Genomic DNA, 16,109 nt, shown 5'->3' on the forward strand with positions numbered 1-16,109 from the left:
TAATGGAGTGAAGGGTCTGTAATGAAGAACCTGAACAACTTGGGCTCCCTGTCCTTCCTGTGTAAACACCTCGATAGAGCTGCTTTATAAACTGGGAGAAGATAATGCATTGAAGTCTTCATCAGCCCTAATCTTAAATTCTAAGCAGTTTAAGGAATTAAAACACACGGTGCTGCCAGCGTGCTGAGTCTCGGATGAAGTCACGCCCGGGCTGCGGAGAGCACGGCACCGCCCTAGGGGCTACAGAGGGGGAAAGGGCCTGTGTGGCAGCCGGTGGCGAAGCTCGTGAGCCCGGTAGCCACAATTCCCGACCCCGCCGTGTGCCCCCGGTCCCAGTTCCTATCCCGGCTCCTTCAGGGGCTCCGCCCGGGGCCCCTCCCGGAGCCCGCCGGTCACGTGACCCGCCGCGCGGCTCGCACCACTCCGCGGGGGGAGCGCGGCTCGCTCCCGGTGCCGCACCGGCGGGTCGCAGGCGGCGGCTCGTCTCCTCTCGGCTCCTCGGTGATCGGACACTGCTGTCCGCGCTCTGCGCTCTGACAGCGGGGCAAGGGGGCAGCGCGGGAGGGAAGGAGGTGCCTCCGGTCCTCCTCATCTCCCCCCTCTCTTGAGGTAATGGCTCCGCCCGGCCCCTGTGGACAGGGCGGCCCTGGGCCGTGCCACTGCCACAGCCGGGGGGGTGTGAGGGACCCTCGGAAGGACAAGGGGAAGTCCCGGCTCGGTCCCGCGGTACGAACGGGCTCCTCATCCATCTCTCTCTCCTTCTCCTCCATCTTCTCGCTGCTTCTTGGCGGTGGCGGGCGGGCGGGCGGGGAGCTGTCTGCGCCTGTCCCCCCCCAGGTGTCGGTGGGGATGGTACGGCCGGTGGGTCAGTCGGTGTCAGGCGCCCGCGGACACGGGCCGGGCCGGGGGATCCGCGGTGAGCGGGGCCGGGCCGGGGGGAGCGGCCACGGGAAACCGGGACCGGGGAACCGGCACCAGGGCCCGGCAGGACAGCTCGGCCCGGGTCCGGCAGGGCCTGAGGCGTTCGGGTCCGGGGGCGCTCAGCAGGACCGGCCCGGCCCGGCCTGAGACTCCGGGGAGGGGGGTCTGGTCTGTCAGACCCCAGCCTTGATCAAAGGAGGCACCAAGATATCCAGAGGGATAGAGCCCCCCTTTCCTGTGAGGAAAGGCTGGGAGAATTGGGATTGTTCAGCCTGGAGAAGCGAAGGCTCGGGGTGACCTAATAGTGGTCGTCCAGTACCTGAAGAGTATTTATAGAAAAGATGGGGCAACACTATTTAAAAGGACCTTGAGTGACAGGACAAGGGGGAACGGATTCAAATTGAAAAAGAGCAGGTTTAGATTAGATGTTAGGAAGAAATTCTTCCCTATGATGGTGGTGAAGCCCTGGCACAGGTTGCCCAGGGAAGCTGTGGCTGCCCCATCCCTGGAAGTGTTCCAGGCCAGGTTGGACAGGGCTTGGAGTAACCTGGGATAGTGGAAGGTGTTCCTGCCCATGGCAGGGGGTGGAATGAGGTGTTCTTCAAGGTCCCATTCCAACCCAAACCGTTCTGGGATTCTACGAGCCTGCCCCTGTGAGGCCAGAGGTATTTGGGCATGAGGGGTCAGTCCAGCCCCATTGCACCTCCAATGGGGCCTGAGGTGTCCTAGCTTAGCGACAAGGACCTGGATATGGGTGGGGGGGATCGGGCTGCTCCACTTCTATCCCATCAGGACACAGAGGGTTGGTCCTGGATCAGTGTAATGCTCAGGGAGATGGTGGAGTCTCCATCCCTGGAGGTGTCCAAGGAATGACTGGATGTGGCTCTCAGTGCCCTGGTCTGGTTGACAAGGTGGTGATCGGTCACAGGTTGGACTGGATGGCTGGATGGTCTTAGAGGTCTTTTCCAACCTAAATGACTCTGATTCTGTAATCAGGTGGAGTCGTGCTGCTCCCTTAGGCTAAGCTTAAAGCCAGCTGCTCCTGGAGGGATGCAGAGCAGGACTGGCACCACTCGGACCCAAGAGATGCTGTAATGTCCCGTGTGCTGACGCTGTGTTTTCTCTCCCCTCTGCAGGAGGCCTGGGGGGTGTGCTGAGCTCTCACTATGAATGCCATCGTTGCCCTCTGCCATTTCTGTGAGCTCCACGGCCCTCGCACTCTCTTCTGCACGGAGGTTCTGCACTCGCCGCTGCCCCAGGGCGCGGGCAGTGGGGACATCTCTGGGCAGAATGAGCAGGCGGAGGAGGAGGAAGGTGGGATCCAGATGAGCAGCCGGATCCGCTCGCACAGCCCGGCAGAAGGGGCCAGCGCCGACTCCAGCAGCCCAGGGCCAAAGAAGTCAGACATGTGTGAGGCAAGTGTGAAGATCTGAGTGTGGACATCAGCGGCCCTTGGCTTGACTAAAGGGCTTGCAATCCTCTAATGCAAATTGAGTTATTCAGAGAGGGAAAAAAGTGTGAATTGCACCTTTTTGTGTGTGACTGCTAGTGCCAGATGATCTCCAAGTCCTCATAAACTGTAGTGATCCATGGCAAGAGGATGAAGGAGCTGTTGCTGAGTACATAGACCTTTGACAGGATGTTGTCTTGAGGTCTCATTAAACCCTGTGATTCTCCTGTGTCTGAGAAATGCTTTTCTCATCCTTGAAGAGCATTTACTTTGTTAGATTAGGGCAGTCCATTTATTAATAATAATAATTTTAAGAGCGGTATTGATTAGGAAACAGGAAAAAATGCAAAACCAATCAAAACAATAGATAAAATACATATTCTTAATCATTCAGGACTTTTCATCCTGAAGGAGAGAAGTTTGTGTGGAAACCTCCTAGCAACCTTCCAGTATGTGAAGGGGCCTGCAGGGAATCCAGAGTAGGACTCTTTGTCAGGAACTGTAGGGGTGGGACAATGGGTTCAAACTGAAAGAGGGGAAATTCAAGTTAGATATAAGGAAGAAATCCTTCCCTGTGAGGGTGATGAGGCCCTGGCACAGGTTGCCCAGAGAAACTGTGACTGCCCCATCCCTGGAAGTGTCCAAGATTGGACAGGGCTTGGAGCAACCTGGGATAGTGGAAGGTGTCCCTGCCCATGGTGGGAGACTGGAACTGGGTGATGTTTAAGGTCCCTTCCAACCCAAACCATTCTGGGATTCTATGATTCTCATACTTTCTTCTATTAATATTTCCTCTGAGGTATCTCACCTTCCCTTCTGTAATGGCCAGGTTTTTTTGGCCAGTTGGTTTCACAGCTGCTGTAACTGAATTTTACCACTTTTAGAGCCAGCACCAAGTTCACAGTGAAATTAAATAGCAGCAAATGAGCATAAGAGCAGAGGAAGTATATCACAGAGTTCTGTGTGAGGAGGTGGGTTCAAATCCTGACCCTGACTCACATTTCTTTGTCCTCTAAGTAGCTGTGTTCCTATTTATACGTGTAAGTAACGTTTCCCGGTGTTTTGAAGGGAATTTTCAGAAGTCTTTGGAAACAGGAATAACCGCACGCTCATTTATGGCTGGATTTGCTTTTCTGCCTTCAGGGCTGCCGCTCTCTTGCAGGAGGACACCCAGGATATGTCAGCCACGACAAGGAAACCTCCATCAAGTATGTCAGTCACCAGCACCCCAACCACCCCCAGCTGTTCAGCATCGTGCGCCAGGCCTGCGTCCGCAGCCTCAGCTGTGAGGTAACGGCCCTGGGGGACAGGGAGAGACCCATTTATGGCCCTCTGCATTGCTTCAAATCCAAGATACTGCTTTGCTGATCCTGGCTGCTCTGTGCAGCCTGAAACAGGGAGGGAATGAGGCGGACAGGCAGGCACAGAAGCCTGGATTCGTTCCAGAATTGGTGGTAATTTGTAAGGTTGATCTTTGATAACCTCGAGGGTTCCTTCCTCTCACCTTGTGAGACTAAAAATATCCCTCTCTTGTTTTTGTTCCTCGTGTTTATTGTCTTTCTTTCTAAGATAAGCTGGTTTTGTAAAAATGTCTGAATCTGTTGTTGAGTGCCAAGAAGTATTTGGTCTTTGTGGACCATTGGCATTCATCATCTCATATAAGTGAAGGGAAAACCTTACAGATTAATGAGCATTTTTGTGTCAGGATCAGCAAAATCCCTTTTGGACTCTCAGTATCGTAGTTGAATGGAGCTGAATTCTTAAAATACTGTTAAATCGAAGGTTTTGGAGTGTTTGTAGGATACCTCTGGAGGGCTGTTTGACCACACTTCTTGGATAGTAGCCTAAAAAGGGCTTCGTTTATTCACCAGGTGTGTGTTAAAGTGCAGGAAGCTGTTCAGTTTTTTACTCTGTGATGTGTTGAGCTACTTTAATGTGAGTGTCCCTTCCCTTCAGGTCTGCCCAGGACGTGAAGGCCCTATTTTTTTCGGAGATGAACAGCATGGGTTTGTGTTCAGCCACACCTTCTTTATCAAAGACAGCCTGGCTCGAGGTTTCCAGCGCTGGTACAGCATCATCACTATCATGATGGACCGGATTTACCTCATCAACTCCTGGCCTTTCTTGTTGGGAAAAATTAGAGGCATCATTGATGAGCTGCAGGGCAAAGCACTGAAGGTGGGTCAGTGCACAGAGTGCTTTTGACTCAACAGCAGCAAAACATCATGATGACTGATTAACAGCTGAGTTAAAAAGCTGATCCAGCTCATGCCAGGGTGGTCATTAAGGTTGACACAAGGGACAAGAGGATGGTGCCTATCCCCATCCCTGGAAGTGTTCAAGGCCAGGTTGGACAGGGCTTGGAGCGACCTGTAGAAGGTGTCTCTGCCTGTGGCAAGAGGGTGGGAACAAGATGATCTTTACAGTCCTTTCCAACCCAAACCATTCCAGGATTCTGTATCTGGGGGTATAGGAGGGAAGGAACAGGATGCCTTTGTCATTTTAAAGAGTCAGTGTTTTTCACAGACCTGCTAGACAATAGCTCTGTGAGAAATTTAAGTAACTAAAGTTGTGAAGGACAGTGATTTTTGAGCACAAGTGTTACTTAATGATAATTTTAGTCAATCTAAGCACAAGATGTCCCTTCTCTCTGTTTCCCCATAACTGGACGAGCGTGTGTGTGACGCACCCTTTTCACTTGGTATTTTTGTTGTGATTTTTCGGCTCTGTGGGAACGTTTAATCTTTCTCAGTGTCTGACACTGCCCTTCCTCTGCGTGCAGGTGTTTGAGGCAGAGCAGTTCGGGTGCCCTCAGCGTGCCCAGCGCATGAACACGGCCTTCACTCCCTTCCTGCACCAGCGGAACGGGAACGCCGCCCGCTCCTTGACGTCCCTGACCAACGACGAGAACCTGTGGGCATGTCTGCACACTTCCTTTGCTTGGTGAGGCCAACAGTGTTTCTAGCTTCTGCAGCTCCTTCCCGAGGAGAAAATTGCCATATTCTGAAAGGCTGGGAATGTGCTTTGAGTGTTTGTGTGGTTTTTCTCTTGAGGTAATAAATGGGACTTGGTGTCTTAATTGGAAGGAGCCAGTGCTGATGCCTTTAGGACAAAAAAAGTGTCTTTTTGCTGTAAAGTAAAACTGATGTGACAGCTAATAGAAGCCATGTCTATGTAGATGGAAAGGTTTTGCAGTGTAAAAGTGTGGCAGAAAAGAATAAAAGATGCTCCTACTCCCAGTGTGCTCTGCCTTGAATTGACCTACCATGGTGGTTCACCTGGAAGTGCCCATGGTTTGTAATCAGCAGTGTGGGAGAGGCAACCATTGGGCTCTGTGGGAGTCCAGTTGCTCCAGTGCCTGACTGTCTTGTTAAACTTCCCTGGAAAGATGCCACAGAGAGGGTTGCAACACTGGCATGTGATTTGGATGGGGGATAAGTGTGTTGCAAAAAGAAATTGCGAAGTGGTGGGATCTGGGTGACTGCATGGCAGTGACTGTAAGATGTGTTGATAGTTCCACACTGAGGAAAGCACAAGGATGTGTTGGAAGGAAACACAGAGTGGTTGGTGGTTGGATTTTCTGTTGAGCTCGTGGCACCAGATTTCTTACTGGATTTTTGCACCCAGCAAGCAGCCTGCATAAACACTGCTTCTTGTTCTTTCAATGTCTCCAGGCTTCTGAAAGCTTGTGGTAGCCGACTTACAGAGAAACTTCTGGAGGGAGCACCCACAGAAGACACCCTCGTTCAGATGGAAAAACTTGCAGGTGAGATAGAAGTTTCCAGAGCTGGAAGGACCCTCTGAGAATAGTTTGTGTGCATAAACACCACATCCTTTGATCAGCATCACATGCACAGCATCTCTCATCAACTCTATCTTCGTGGCAGTCTCTGCAGCAGCTGATGCTCTCTCCCATCTGGAGATGACTCTGACAGGAATGTGAAATCCAGGCGCCTCAAAGGCTCTCTGCATGAAGATGTGGTGTTTGTCACTTGAGTAGGAGTGTTGCATCATCATGATTATTGTTCTCTCTGGCTGTGCTGGCCCTCCCAATGAATCTACAGCCAGAGGAATTTGCAGTCACCACATATAGACTTCTTGCTTCTTTTTCTATGAACTTTCTAAAATTAAAGGATCATAATTTTTTTTCTTGCACTGAATTATTTAATTAACCAATTTAGACTAAAACTTTGGCCATAACCTTTAAAACTATAGAACACATTGCTGTCAAAAGATGTGACTCTATGTGTTGTAAAAGATTAAAATTTCTTCTTGACCCTTCAACACTTATCTTTTATCTGAGTTAACACTTCATTAACTTTTAGGTGTGTCTGTGCTGTTGCCAGTGCTTTCAGTTACTGTGTTCTGAGCTCTGTCTTCCTACATACAGCCAAAATCACATGGCTGCAGCATGTGGGCACTTCTGAGACAGTTTTCATTCCTAGAGAGCAGCAGTTTTTATGACCAGTCTGCCTTTTTTTGCCAGATCTGAAAGAAGAGTCAGAAGGCTGGGATGGTTCTGAGGAAGAAGAGAAGCCTTCTTCCCAGCCAGATGTTGTGGAAGGGCAGGAACTGTCTAAATGCTCACCTGAAACGTCTCTGATGCCAGACTGCAACAGCTGGAATGTAGCTCACAGAAGGTTGTCTGTCTTTCGCTCTCTCAGGCACATGAGACAGGTAAAAGAGGATGCTGAATTCACAAACTTTGCTCCTGATAATGTTTTTCGAAAAGGTATATTTATTCCTTGCAGTCTGCACTTCTTTCCTGGCTCTGTGTTCAGCACAGTGCCTGCCCAGGCAGTAACACGATATCAGCTGCATCTCTGGGGACACTCCCTTGCTCTGGGATCACATGGGCCTCTAGTGATCATCCGTCATGTGGGTTGGGATCATATGATTTCATCTAATTCTGTATTTTTCGTCTTCCCAAGAGCAGTGACACTAACCTAATACAGAGGTTGTGCAGAATCTTCAAAGCCATTATCCTGCATGTCAACCATGTTTTTGACAGGGCAAACTGGACATTTCACACATTTTCTTAACCAATGCAGAATGCTTTGGGTTTGTTTTTCAGGTTCTTGGGGCATCAGCATTCCGAATGCTGGCTTGGCACGTTCTGATGGGGAACCAGGTCATCTGGAAAGCTCGAGATGTGGATCTTGTCCAGTCTGCCTTTGACGTGCTACGGGTAGAAACTTTTTCCTTCGTTTCCTGGCTGTATATTTTTACATGTATTTCTCTAGTAGTCCAGCCTTTATAATGACCTGTCTCTGACATTTAACCTTGTGAAGAGTGTGTTCTAAATTATGTGTTTTTGAAAACAACCACAACAACAACAAAAAAACCACCAAACAAAAAAACAAACATGCACCAAACAAAACCCCTCAACCTTTGGATGCCTTGCTTGTCCTCGGCAGCGGCGTAGTTTTTCAAGCTGAGTAGGATAATTTGATCCCCCAAATCAGGAGCATCTGCCTGAGCAGTGCTTCAGGTCTTGGCTAGCCCTGGAATTCAGGGAGAAAATTGTACTTGTTTAGTTCCAGCGTTTCTCTTGACGTGTCTCCTCCCCTCTGCAGACGATGCTGCCCATCGGGTGTGTGCGGATCATCCCCTACAGTGACCAGTACGAAGAGGCCTATCGGTGTAACTTCCTAGGGCTGAGCCCACACGTCCAAATCCCACCCCACATCCTATCATCTGGTAAGAACCTGCTGCAGAACCCTCTCCTTCCCTTGTCATCTTACGTTAGAGGACACCAGGCTGTTTTTTTTGTTTTAATAAGTATTGGCTGCATGAACTAAAGCCTGTGCCACTTCCTTTTGTTTTCCCCGTGTCCTTGCCTGGTCAGTGGTTGAAAGGTGCAACACTTTCTTCACGCACTGATCCTAGCAGGGTCTGTAGCTGTGTTTTATAGTCTGGACTAGCACAGTTCATGCTCTTTTGGGCTCTTATTGCTCTAGAGTTTGCAGTCCTCGTGGAGGTCCGTGCTGCCACCCGCTCCAGTCTCTACCCGACTCTGTTTGATGACGAGCAGTCCCTCAACAAGTATGAGTTTGTTGTCACCAGTGGTAGCCCTGTTGCAGCAGATCGAGGTGGGTGATTTGAAAGCAGAAAAGAACCTGTGTCACTGAGATTAAAAGAGCATCTTGATCTTTACCTGATTTTTGTGCTGTTCATGTACTGGCCCTTAAGGAAGTCTGAGTAGAAGCCAGTTAGTTTGCAACTGGAGTGTTGCTGTTTGAGGTGAGGTTCACAACAGACTGATTAATTATACAGGATTTGCTTTACCAGATCAGCATTTTGGTTATTAATTTTCATAAATGAGAAATGGATTCTGTAACATGGGTACAGGAATAATTGTAGGGAAATTCTGTAACCCACAGTGAACACTTCCTATCCTGAAATATTTGTGTTTATTTTGAGTAAATCTAACTTATAAGAACCATGGCTTTACTCATCTCCCACGTTCCACTTGATAGGCAGGTAGGACTGCTAGAAAAATACCCAGACTTTTTTATTTTACTAGTTTTGTTTAAGCACTTGAACATTTGCACCCAGATGTGATCTGAGTCAGGTCCATCAGTCTTGTGTTTTCTGAGAAGTCTTAATTTAGATGAATTGCCTTCACTGAGTGTCTCAAAAGACATGGCATATGGCTCATCCTTCCTGCTCTGTCCCTTGAAGATGCAGATGCAAAGCAGAGGTTTGTTCTCTCCATAGTGTTCTTCCTGTTGTAGATCCCACATGTACAATTAGTCTACTTTCCATCCAACCAGTGGCATGTCCAGAAGCTTCTGGACAAAAATAGTCACTGAAAGGTCTTTTTTCCACCAAAGCATCAAACTTACTAGGCCACAGACTGCTGGGAAAAAAAGCCTCCTAGGGAATTCCAAAAAGTGGTCCAGGAGTGCCTTGGGTTGGGTATTGGTTTACTTTTTCACTAAGTATCCTGGAACTACCTTTAACAAGAGGAACATTAAACTGAGAGTAAGTAGAGACTTCAGAATTGAGGGTTTATATTTTTATATATACGTTTGTATATTGTACAAAGCATGAAGATTTTTCATAACCTTGTGTTTTTAATGAACTTTTGATAAGGGAACAACAAAATCTAAGTGGCATTTAAAAGTGGGTCTGAAGAAAACAAAGGCTTCTGTTTGCATATCCTGGGGTCCTTCACTAAATTCCATGTTGCTTCTTGGATCAGATGCTTTTCTAGTGGGATGATCTTTAGCTCCTCTTCCATGGAAATGAAATCCAGGCAGGCCATTGGAGGATGTATTTAACAGTACTAAAGTAGTAGTAAAGGTGTAAACAGGTAACCTTTAGCTTGTGTGTCCTCTTTCTCACCCTTTCCCCCTCTTTCTGCTCCTGTAGTTGGCCCAACAATCTTGAACAAGATCGAAGCTGCCCTGACCAACCAGAACCTCTCTGTAGATGTTGTGGATCAGTGCCTTGTTTGCCTGAAGGAGGAGTGGATGAAGTAAGTACAGCTGCTTTGCTTTCAGAGAAACAGCTTTGGCACTGATCCTGGAGCAGATACAGCAGAGTGCAGGACAGACTTGTAGTCAGGTAACTTCTGCTGTAGCTCGACAGTAGCTGGATTTACAGGAGTAAATTAAGTCGGGAGTTAAGAATATCAGAGTTTTTCTGCTCTAGTCCTAACTCTCTTTTTGGCTTTCAGCAGTTTTTAACCTTTATGCTTCAGTTCACACATCTGTAGGTTACCTGCATGACAACACCTGTCTGCCTCACCTTCCTTAGGAGGATTAAATATGCAAATACCTCAGTGCCTGTCAGTGTGCAACCATATCCCAGTGCAGGTAACACGCCAAACAGATGTCAGGTTTGTGCCTGCAGGCACTACATTTCAAAGGTGCAAGTAGCTGTAAAGGAAGACCAGTCAGTCATGTGAAGCAATTCATGGAACATCACGAATGTGTGAATTTACCTGAAGGCCAGATGGACACTAGATGTGTCTCCCAGGGAGATTCCCAGCTGTCACAATTAGTTGTTGTACTTTCCGCTAGAATGAAAAAAACAAACTAGAAATATGCTTGTTACTACTGAAAATGAGTCACCTCCCTAACTAATCCCTCTTCCTCATCAAAGCATGAGAATAGTTTCCATAAAACACTGGTTGAAGCTTTTGTTAATATTTATTTGCAGTAGGTGCCAAGAGAAACTCCACTTCTTGCTTGTTCCATATTTGATGAGTGAGTCCATTTAATAGTGACAGGAGTCTCTTGTTTCTGCAGTAAAGTGAAAGTCCTCTTTAAATTCACTAAAGTGGACAGCAGACCCAAGGAGGATACCCAAAAACTGCTGAGCATTCTGGGAGCTGCAGAGGAGGACAACGTCAAGCTTCTCAAGTTCTGGATGACCGGCCTGAGCAAGACGTACAAGTCCCACCTGATGTCAACAGTTCGCAGCCCAACGTCCTCAGAGTCCCGAAATTAAAGGGTGCCCAACCTCCCCTGCTGCCTTCAGAGCAGGGAACCCCGAGTTACCTCTGCTGAGCCTGCAGCACGTGCTTTAGGTGGATGGTGCAGCTCCAGCACTGTCCTCCCGTCCTCAAACCAACTTGAAGAGTGACTTGAGTCTTTTCTAATTGCTGTGAGACTGGACTAATAAGTGCTAATACACAGTGCTGCTCTCTGTCTGAAACTCAACTCTCAGTCTATACCTGCACACTCAAGACTAAAACACAGCAATGCTCAAAGAATCAGTGTGAATTAATTAAAATCCCATCCTGTCCTCGTCAAGCATTCTGGTGCGGCAGCAGACCTCAGATCTAGATTCCTTGGCAAGACTCAGATGCCTATGACAACATCCAGTGCTCCTGGGATTGGATATGGTTAATCTCAGCAAATCCCACATAAATCTCCAAAATGCCTGAGAGAACAAGAACCAAAAAAAAAAGAGACGTCACAGGGTGTGGATCACATGTAAATTATTTCAAACCACTTTATGCTCAGATTTAAGAGACTGTTTTCTGCTGTAGCATAAGTCAGGATATCCCATGGGAGTCCTGTCACTCCTCTCTATTTATTTATATCTTAACTTGAGAAGGTTTCAGCATTTGCTTTGGAAATCTTGTCTGGGAGGGCGAATTGTAAAATAAGAAGTCTCAAAATGCAGCCTGCTTTCCTCTCAGAGGGTAAAATACTTGCCTTGTTTTGCCTGTGGTTGCAGAACTTCCAGGTAATGAAGATACACCCTCACCAGGATAAGGTTCTGGAGTTCTTCTGTCTTCAGAAGTAGTTTTTTAGCTTCCTAATTAAGTTAAGCAGAAGAGATTCAACCTGTAGGTGCTCCCTTATATAACTCTATAGTAGCCATTTTTGCTTAATAGTTCATGGAAACATTGGTGCATTTTTTAATTACCTAAACAGATATTCCTTATCTGTACTGTAAGGAATCACTGTTTCTGTTGTGAAGTCTACGGTTTATGTCTTTTTTTGGTTTTTCTGGATCATTATTGGGAAAACTTGACATTACCACAGACATTCTGACCAAGCTAAAGGCAGGTTTTACCCAGGTGACCTTCTACACTCATTCAAGCTCAGAGAGGATGTTCCAACTTGTTCACGAATTCTGTTCTTATATATAAAATATGCAGGTTGATTTTTGTCCGGAACATCTGTAAAATGGAGACAGGCATTAAATCTCATAAGAGCTATTTTTGTAAAAGGAACAAAGCCTGGTTTTGTGTTAATTTGCAATGTGTTTGTGTGTGTTGTGGTGGGGGAAGCAGCAGTTGGTCCACAAAATTCCTGCATCTTAGCCTAGATCTAACCTACAGAATTTAATAGTCTTTTCCTCTTAACATTGTTTGTGTTAGTTTATTGTAGAGTGTCCGGGTAGTCTTTATTTTTGTACTTCAAAACTGTTTTGGTCCTATTCAGAGCTGTATAACACAGCAGGTGAGACATTACTTGGCATTTACACCTTCTCAATTGCTGAACTGGTTTTATCTTTTAAAAACCAGCTTTCCTAAGCAATCCAACATCAAAACCTAGTCAAGTCATTTCTTCCAAAACAGTGAAAAGGTGGTCACAAGGTCAAGGCTGAGGCTGCTGCTTCTTCCTTGTGCTTGGTGAGTCATATGCGATGTTGCTCCATCTTCATCCTGACCTGACAAGGCTGTCATGGACACCCAGACTCTGGATAACACATCATTTTTGAGCCAGGGCGAGGAAACCACTAACTTAGCGCTTATAAAATGCCCACAGGAAAGAAGGGGGAGAGCTGCTAAGTCAGTGAGCATATAACCCAGATGTGCTTGGCTGCCAGAACACATCTATACGTGGGATTACCAAATAGTTGTCTGGGCAAGTTCCTGCAGCTCGCTGAGGCCGCGGGTGCTCCCTTTGCCGTCAGCGATAGCTGGAATGTGCACAACTTAATTAACAAAAAGTCATGTCTGCAGACATCTTTCACCACCCTCCTCCCCTCCAAACGATACGCCTTAGAGACAAACTGATTAAGGCAGGATAATTCTTTATTCCGAGGTGATCTCCTTTCCTGCCCGGCTGAGCAGCGCGTACCCGGGAGCGAGGTGGGAGCGGCGAGTGCCAGAGTGCCAGCGCTGGGTCACTGCTGGGTGCAGGCAGAGACAAAGCCTTTTTGCACCAGTTCTGCCACCCCTGTCCCCTCAGCCAGGCAGGATCCAGCAGGTCAAGGCAGGTGATTGTCCCCCTCTATCCTGCCCTTGTGAGACCCCACGTGGGGTGCTGTGTCCAGCTATGGGACCCCAGCATCAGAAGGATGTGGAGCTGCTGGAGCAAGTCAGGAGGAGGCCACGGAGACGTTCCATGTGCTGGAGCACCTTTGCTCTGCAGCCAGGCTGGGAGAGCTTGGGGTGTCCAGCCTGGAGAAGAGAAGGCTCTGGGGAGACCTGAGAGCCCATTCCAGTGCTACAGAAGAGCTGGAGAGGGACTTGGGACAAGGGCATGAAGTGACAGGACAAGGGGGAAAGGCTTCTCACTGACAGAGGGCGGGGTTAGATGGGATATTGGGGAGAAATTCTTGGCTCTGAGGATGGAGAGGTCCTGGCACAGGTTGCCCAGAGAAGCTGTGGCTTTCCCATCCCTGGAAGTGTCCAAGGCCAGGTTGGATGGGGCTTGGAACAAGCTGGGCTAGTGGAAGGTGTCCCTGCCCATGGCAGGGGGTGGGACTGGATGATCTTTAGGGTCCCTATTGCATATCTGCAGCACAAGGGCTGGTGCTTGGGGATGGGTTGGGTATATGGGGAAGGATTTGGTGTTTGGGGGTTTGGTGTTTGGAGCAGGGTTTGCTGTGTGGGGAAGGATTTGGTGTGTGGGGAAGGGATCAGTTCTGTGTGTGTGGTTTTGGTGTATGTGAGGAAGGGTTTTGGTGTTTGGGGAAGAGTTCGGCGTGTGGGGAAGGGTTTGATGTTTCAGGAAAGGTTCAGTGTTTAGGGAAGGGTTCGGTGTTTGGGGAAGGGTTGGATGTGTGAGGAAGGGAAGGGTTCAGTGTATGAGTGCTTGTGTGTGCATGCAGGTTTGGTGTATGGGAAAGGGTTCAGTGTTTCGGGAAAGGTTCGGTGTGGGGGGTTTTGCTGTGTGGGGAAGGCTCAGGCCCAAGCTCAGGCTCAGGCCCAGGCCCGGCAGCCCCTCCCCGGTGCCTCCCGCGCCTGCGCGCCGCTCCCGCGGGATGTGTCCTGTGGGATGTGTCCTGTGGGATGTGTCCTGTGGGATGTGTCCTGTGGGATGTGGAGTCCCGCAGGGCTCCCTCGGGCCGCGCTTCTCGCCGTGGCGGCGGCGGCGGCCGCGCTGGCGGTGGCGGCGGTGGCGGCCTGGCGGCGGCCGCGGCCGCTCCGGGAGGTGCTGTTCTTCCCGTCCCGGCCCTGCTGCCTCGAGGCGCTGCTGGCCGAGGCGGCGGCGCCCGGCGCGCCCGCCCTGCCCTGCCCGTGCCCGCTGCCGCGGGCCGAGACCTCGCTGAGCCGCCTCGTGCGGCGCCTCCTCTCCGCCCGCCGCTCCCTCGACCTCTGCATCTTCGCCTTCTCCTGCCCGCAGCTCGCCCGAGCCGTGCAGCTGCTGCACCGCCGCGGGGTCCGCGTCCGCCTGGTGACGGACGCGCAGTACATGGGGCTGCACGGCTCCCAGATCGGCCGCCTGCGCCACGCGGGTGAGCGCCACCGACCCCGGGCGGGGGGGGCCGCGGGGACACGGGGGAGGCTCGGACAGCCCTCAGCAGCTGCCGTGTCTTTGTAGGGATCCAGGTGCGCCACGACCAGCACAGCGGGTTCATGCACCACAAGTTCGCCATCGTGGACCGCAGGATGCTCATCACGGGCTCCCTCAACTGGACCACCCAGGCCATCCAGAGCAACAGGGAGAACGTGCTGGTCGTGGACGACGCCGCGTGTGTGAAGCCTTTTCTGGATGAGTTCGAAAGGATTTGGGAAGAGTACAATCCCACCAATTACGTTTTTCCCAAAGTCAGTAACTGACTGAGCTGCCGTACAGGGCTGGTGGAGCACTTGACAGATAACACCCTCGAATTTATTATTTTGTGTAGACATAATTGTTTTGTATCCGTCTGGGTGCAACTTGGGTAAACTCCAGAAAAATGAAGTGCTCAGTGCCCTAAAATGCCACAGATCCCTTGCTGCGGGTCATTCCTGTGCTAGAGGGAATGACCCACCTGTTTGTGAGTTGTTTTGTGAGGATGACAGTGACAGAGCTGCATTCAGAGGCATTAAAACATTGGGCAGACTCGTTGCTGTGCCTTGGTGCAGTCAAGGTATGTTCATACCATGCTGGGCAGGTTTTTCAGTGGTAAAAGACACATTTGCCAACTTGGGGTACTGCAAATGGAATTGTGTCACAATGGCTCCTCTACACCAGTAACTAAAGGAGAGATTAGAGGGCTGCAGCAGTTTGAGTTTGTATAGATTAAGCACCTGAGTTACATTTCTTGTTGGCATTAATTGTTGAAAGTTTGTAAAAGGAAATTTGTGGGAAATAGGCAGAAATTTCTAAGTTTTGATTGTGTATATGTTTCTTTTGGTTAAAGATTACTAGAGAGCTCTGGTGTAAAAGAATGAGCACAGATACTAATGACAGACTTGTCTTCCAGCAAGGAAGTGTAGGCAAGACTGGAAGGAAACAAGAGAAAACTGTTCTCTGGGAACAGTCGGTCTGTCTGGAGAGCAGACATGGCTGGAGTTGGGTCACACACTTTGGGAGAGGTCTGGAAACCCTGGTTCATTCAGGTGCTGGGACACCATGTCCTAGTCTGGGTCAGTGACCTCACCTGTGCTGGCAGCAGCAGGGAGGGAAAACAAGGGGAGGGAGGTGACATCTCTGTCCCTGCAGCTCAGAGTGGAAGAAAAATGGTGTAAACCAAAGGATTTCAAACTCTGAATAGTGGCTGTGTAAGAATTGTTTCACACTGAATACAAAGTGCTTTAACCTTTTTTCACGTTGAGAGATTATTTGATATTCTGTTACCAGGTTTTTTACCAGCGGTGCTGTGACTGGCACTGCCAAATAAACCATTTTCACAGAAAACCTCAATATCCTCATTTGGTTTTTGCCCTGCAATTCCTCTAGGTCCTTAGGTGTTATTTAGGATACACAGATATCACCAGAGATTGTAGATTTGTTCTGTTCTGCCTGAGAAAGTTCAGATGGAGGAAAGAACACGATGTTACCTGTGGTGTAGCAACTACAGAAGCACTTGGGGAAGGTCATTCTCTAGTAAATCC

The 16,109-nt window shown here is 49.1% G+C and overlaps 2 protein-coding genes across 4 annotated transcripts; both read left to right on the plus strand.

Moving 5' to 3' along the window:
• The first annotated feature begins 655 nt into the window (after positions 1-655).
• Positions 656-12,068, plus strand: FLCN (folliculin). Of its 3 annotated transcripts, none has more exons than XM_027743079.2 (12): positions 656-726; positions 2,058-2,336; positions 3,515-3,661; positions 4,328-4,549; positions 5,154-5,314; positions 6,046-6,137; positions 6,858-7,048; positions 7,446-7,559; positions 7,948-8,071; positions 8,332-8,463; positions 9,749-9,854; positions 10,630-12,068. In XM_027743079.2, exons 2-12 carry the CDS (start codon positions 2,088-2,090, stop codon positions 10,829-10,831), a joined length of 1,740 nt encoding a protein of 579 aa, XP_027598880.1. In that variant the 5' UTR covers positions 656-726; positions 2,058-2,087; the 3' UTR covers positions 10,832-12,068. The 3 variants fall into 3 exon arrangements, with proteins under 3 accessions (XP_027598880.1, XP_027598878.1, XP_027598882.1); XM_027743077.2 differs by lacking the exon at positions 656-726 and adding an exon at positions 852-916; XM_027743081.2 differs by lacking the exon at positions 656-726 and adding an exon at positions 1,551-1,586.
• A 2,030-nt stretch (positions 12,069-14,098) lies between these two features.
• PLD6 (phospholipase D family member 6) lies at positions 14,099-15,918 on the plus strand. The gene is made up of 2 exons (XM_027743007.2): positions 14,099-14,524; positions 14,611-15,918. The coding sequence occupies exons 1-2, from the start codon at positions 14,107-14,109 to the stop codon at positions 14,847-14,849; spliced, it is 657 nt and encodes a 218-aa protein (XP_027598808.1). The 5' UTR covers positions 14,099-14,106; the 3' UTR covers positions 14,850-15,918.
• The last annotated feature ends 191 nt before the right edge of the window (positions 15,919-16,109 follow it).

This window comes from Pipra filicauda, unplaced genomic scaffold (genome assembly GCF_003945595.2).
Source record: "Pipra filicauda isolate LSUMZ 115617 unplaced genomic scaffold, ASM394559v2 scaffold226_size1812527_pilon, whole genome shotgun sequence".
Classification (NCBI taxonomy): Eukaryota; Metazoa; Chordata; class Aves; order Passeriformes; family Pipridae; genus Pipra; species Pipra filicauda.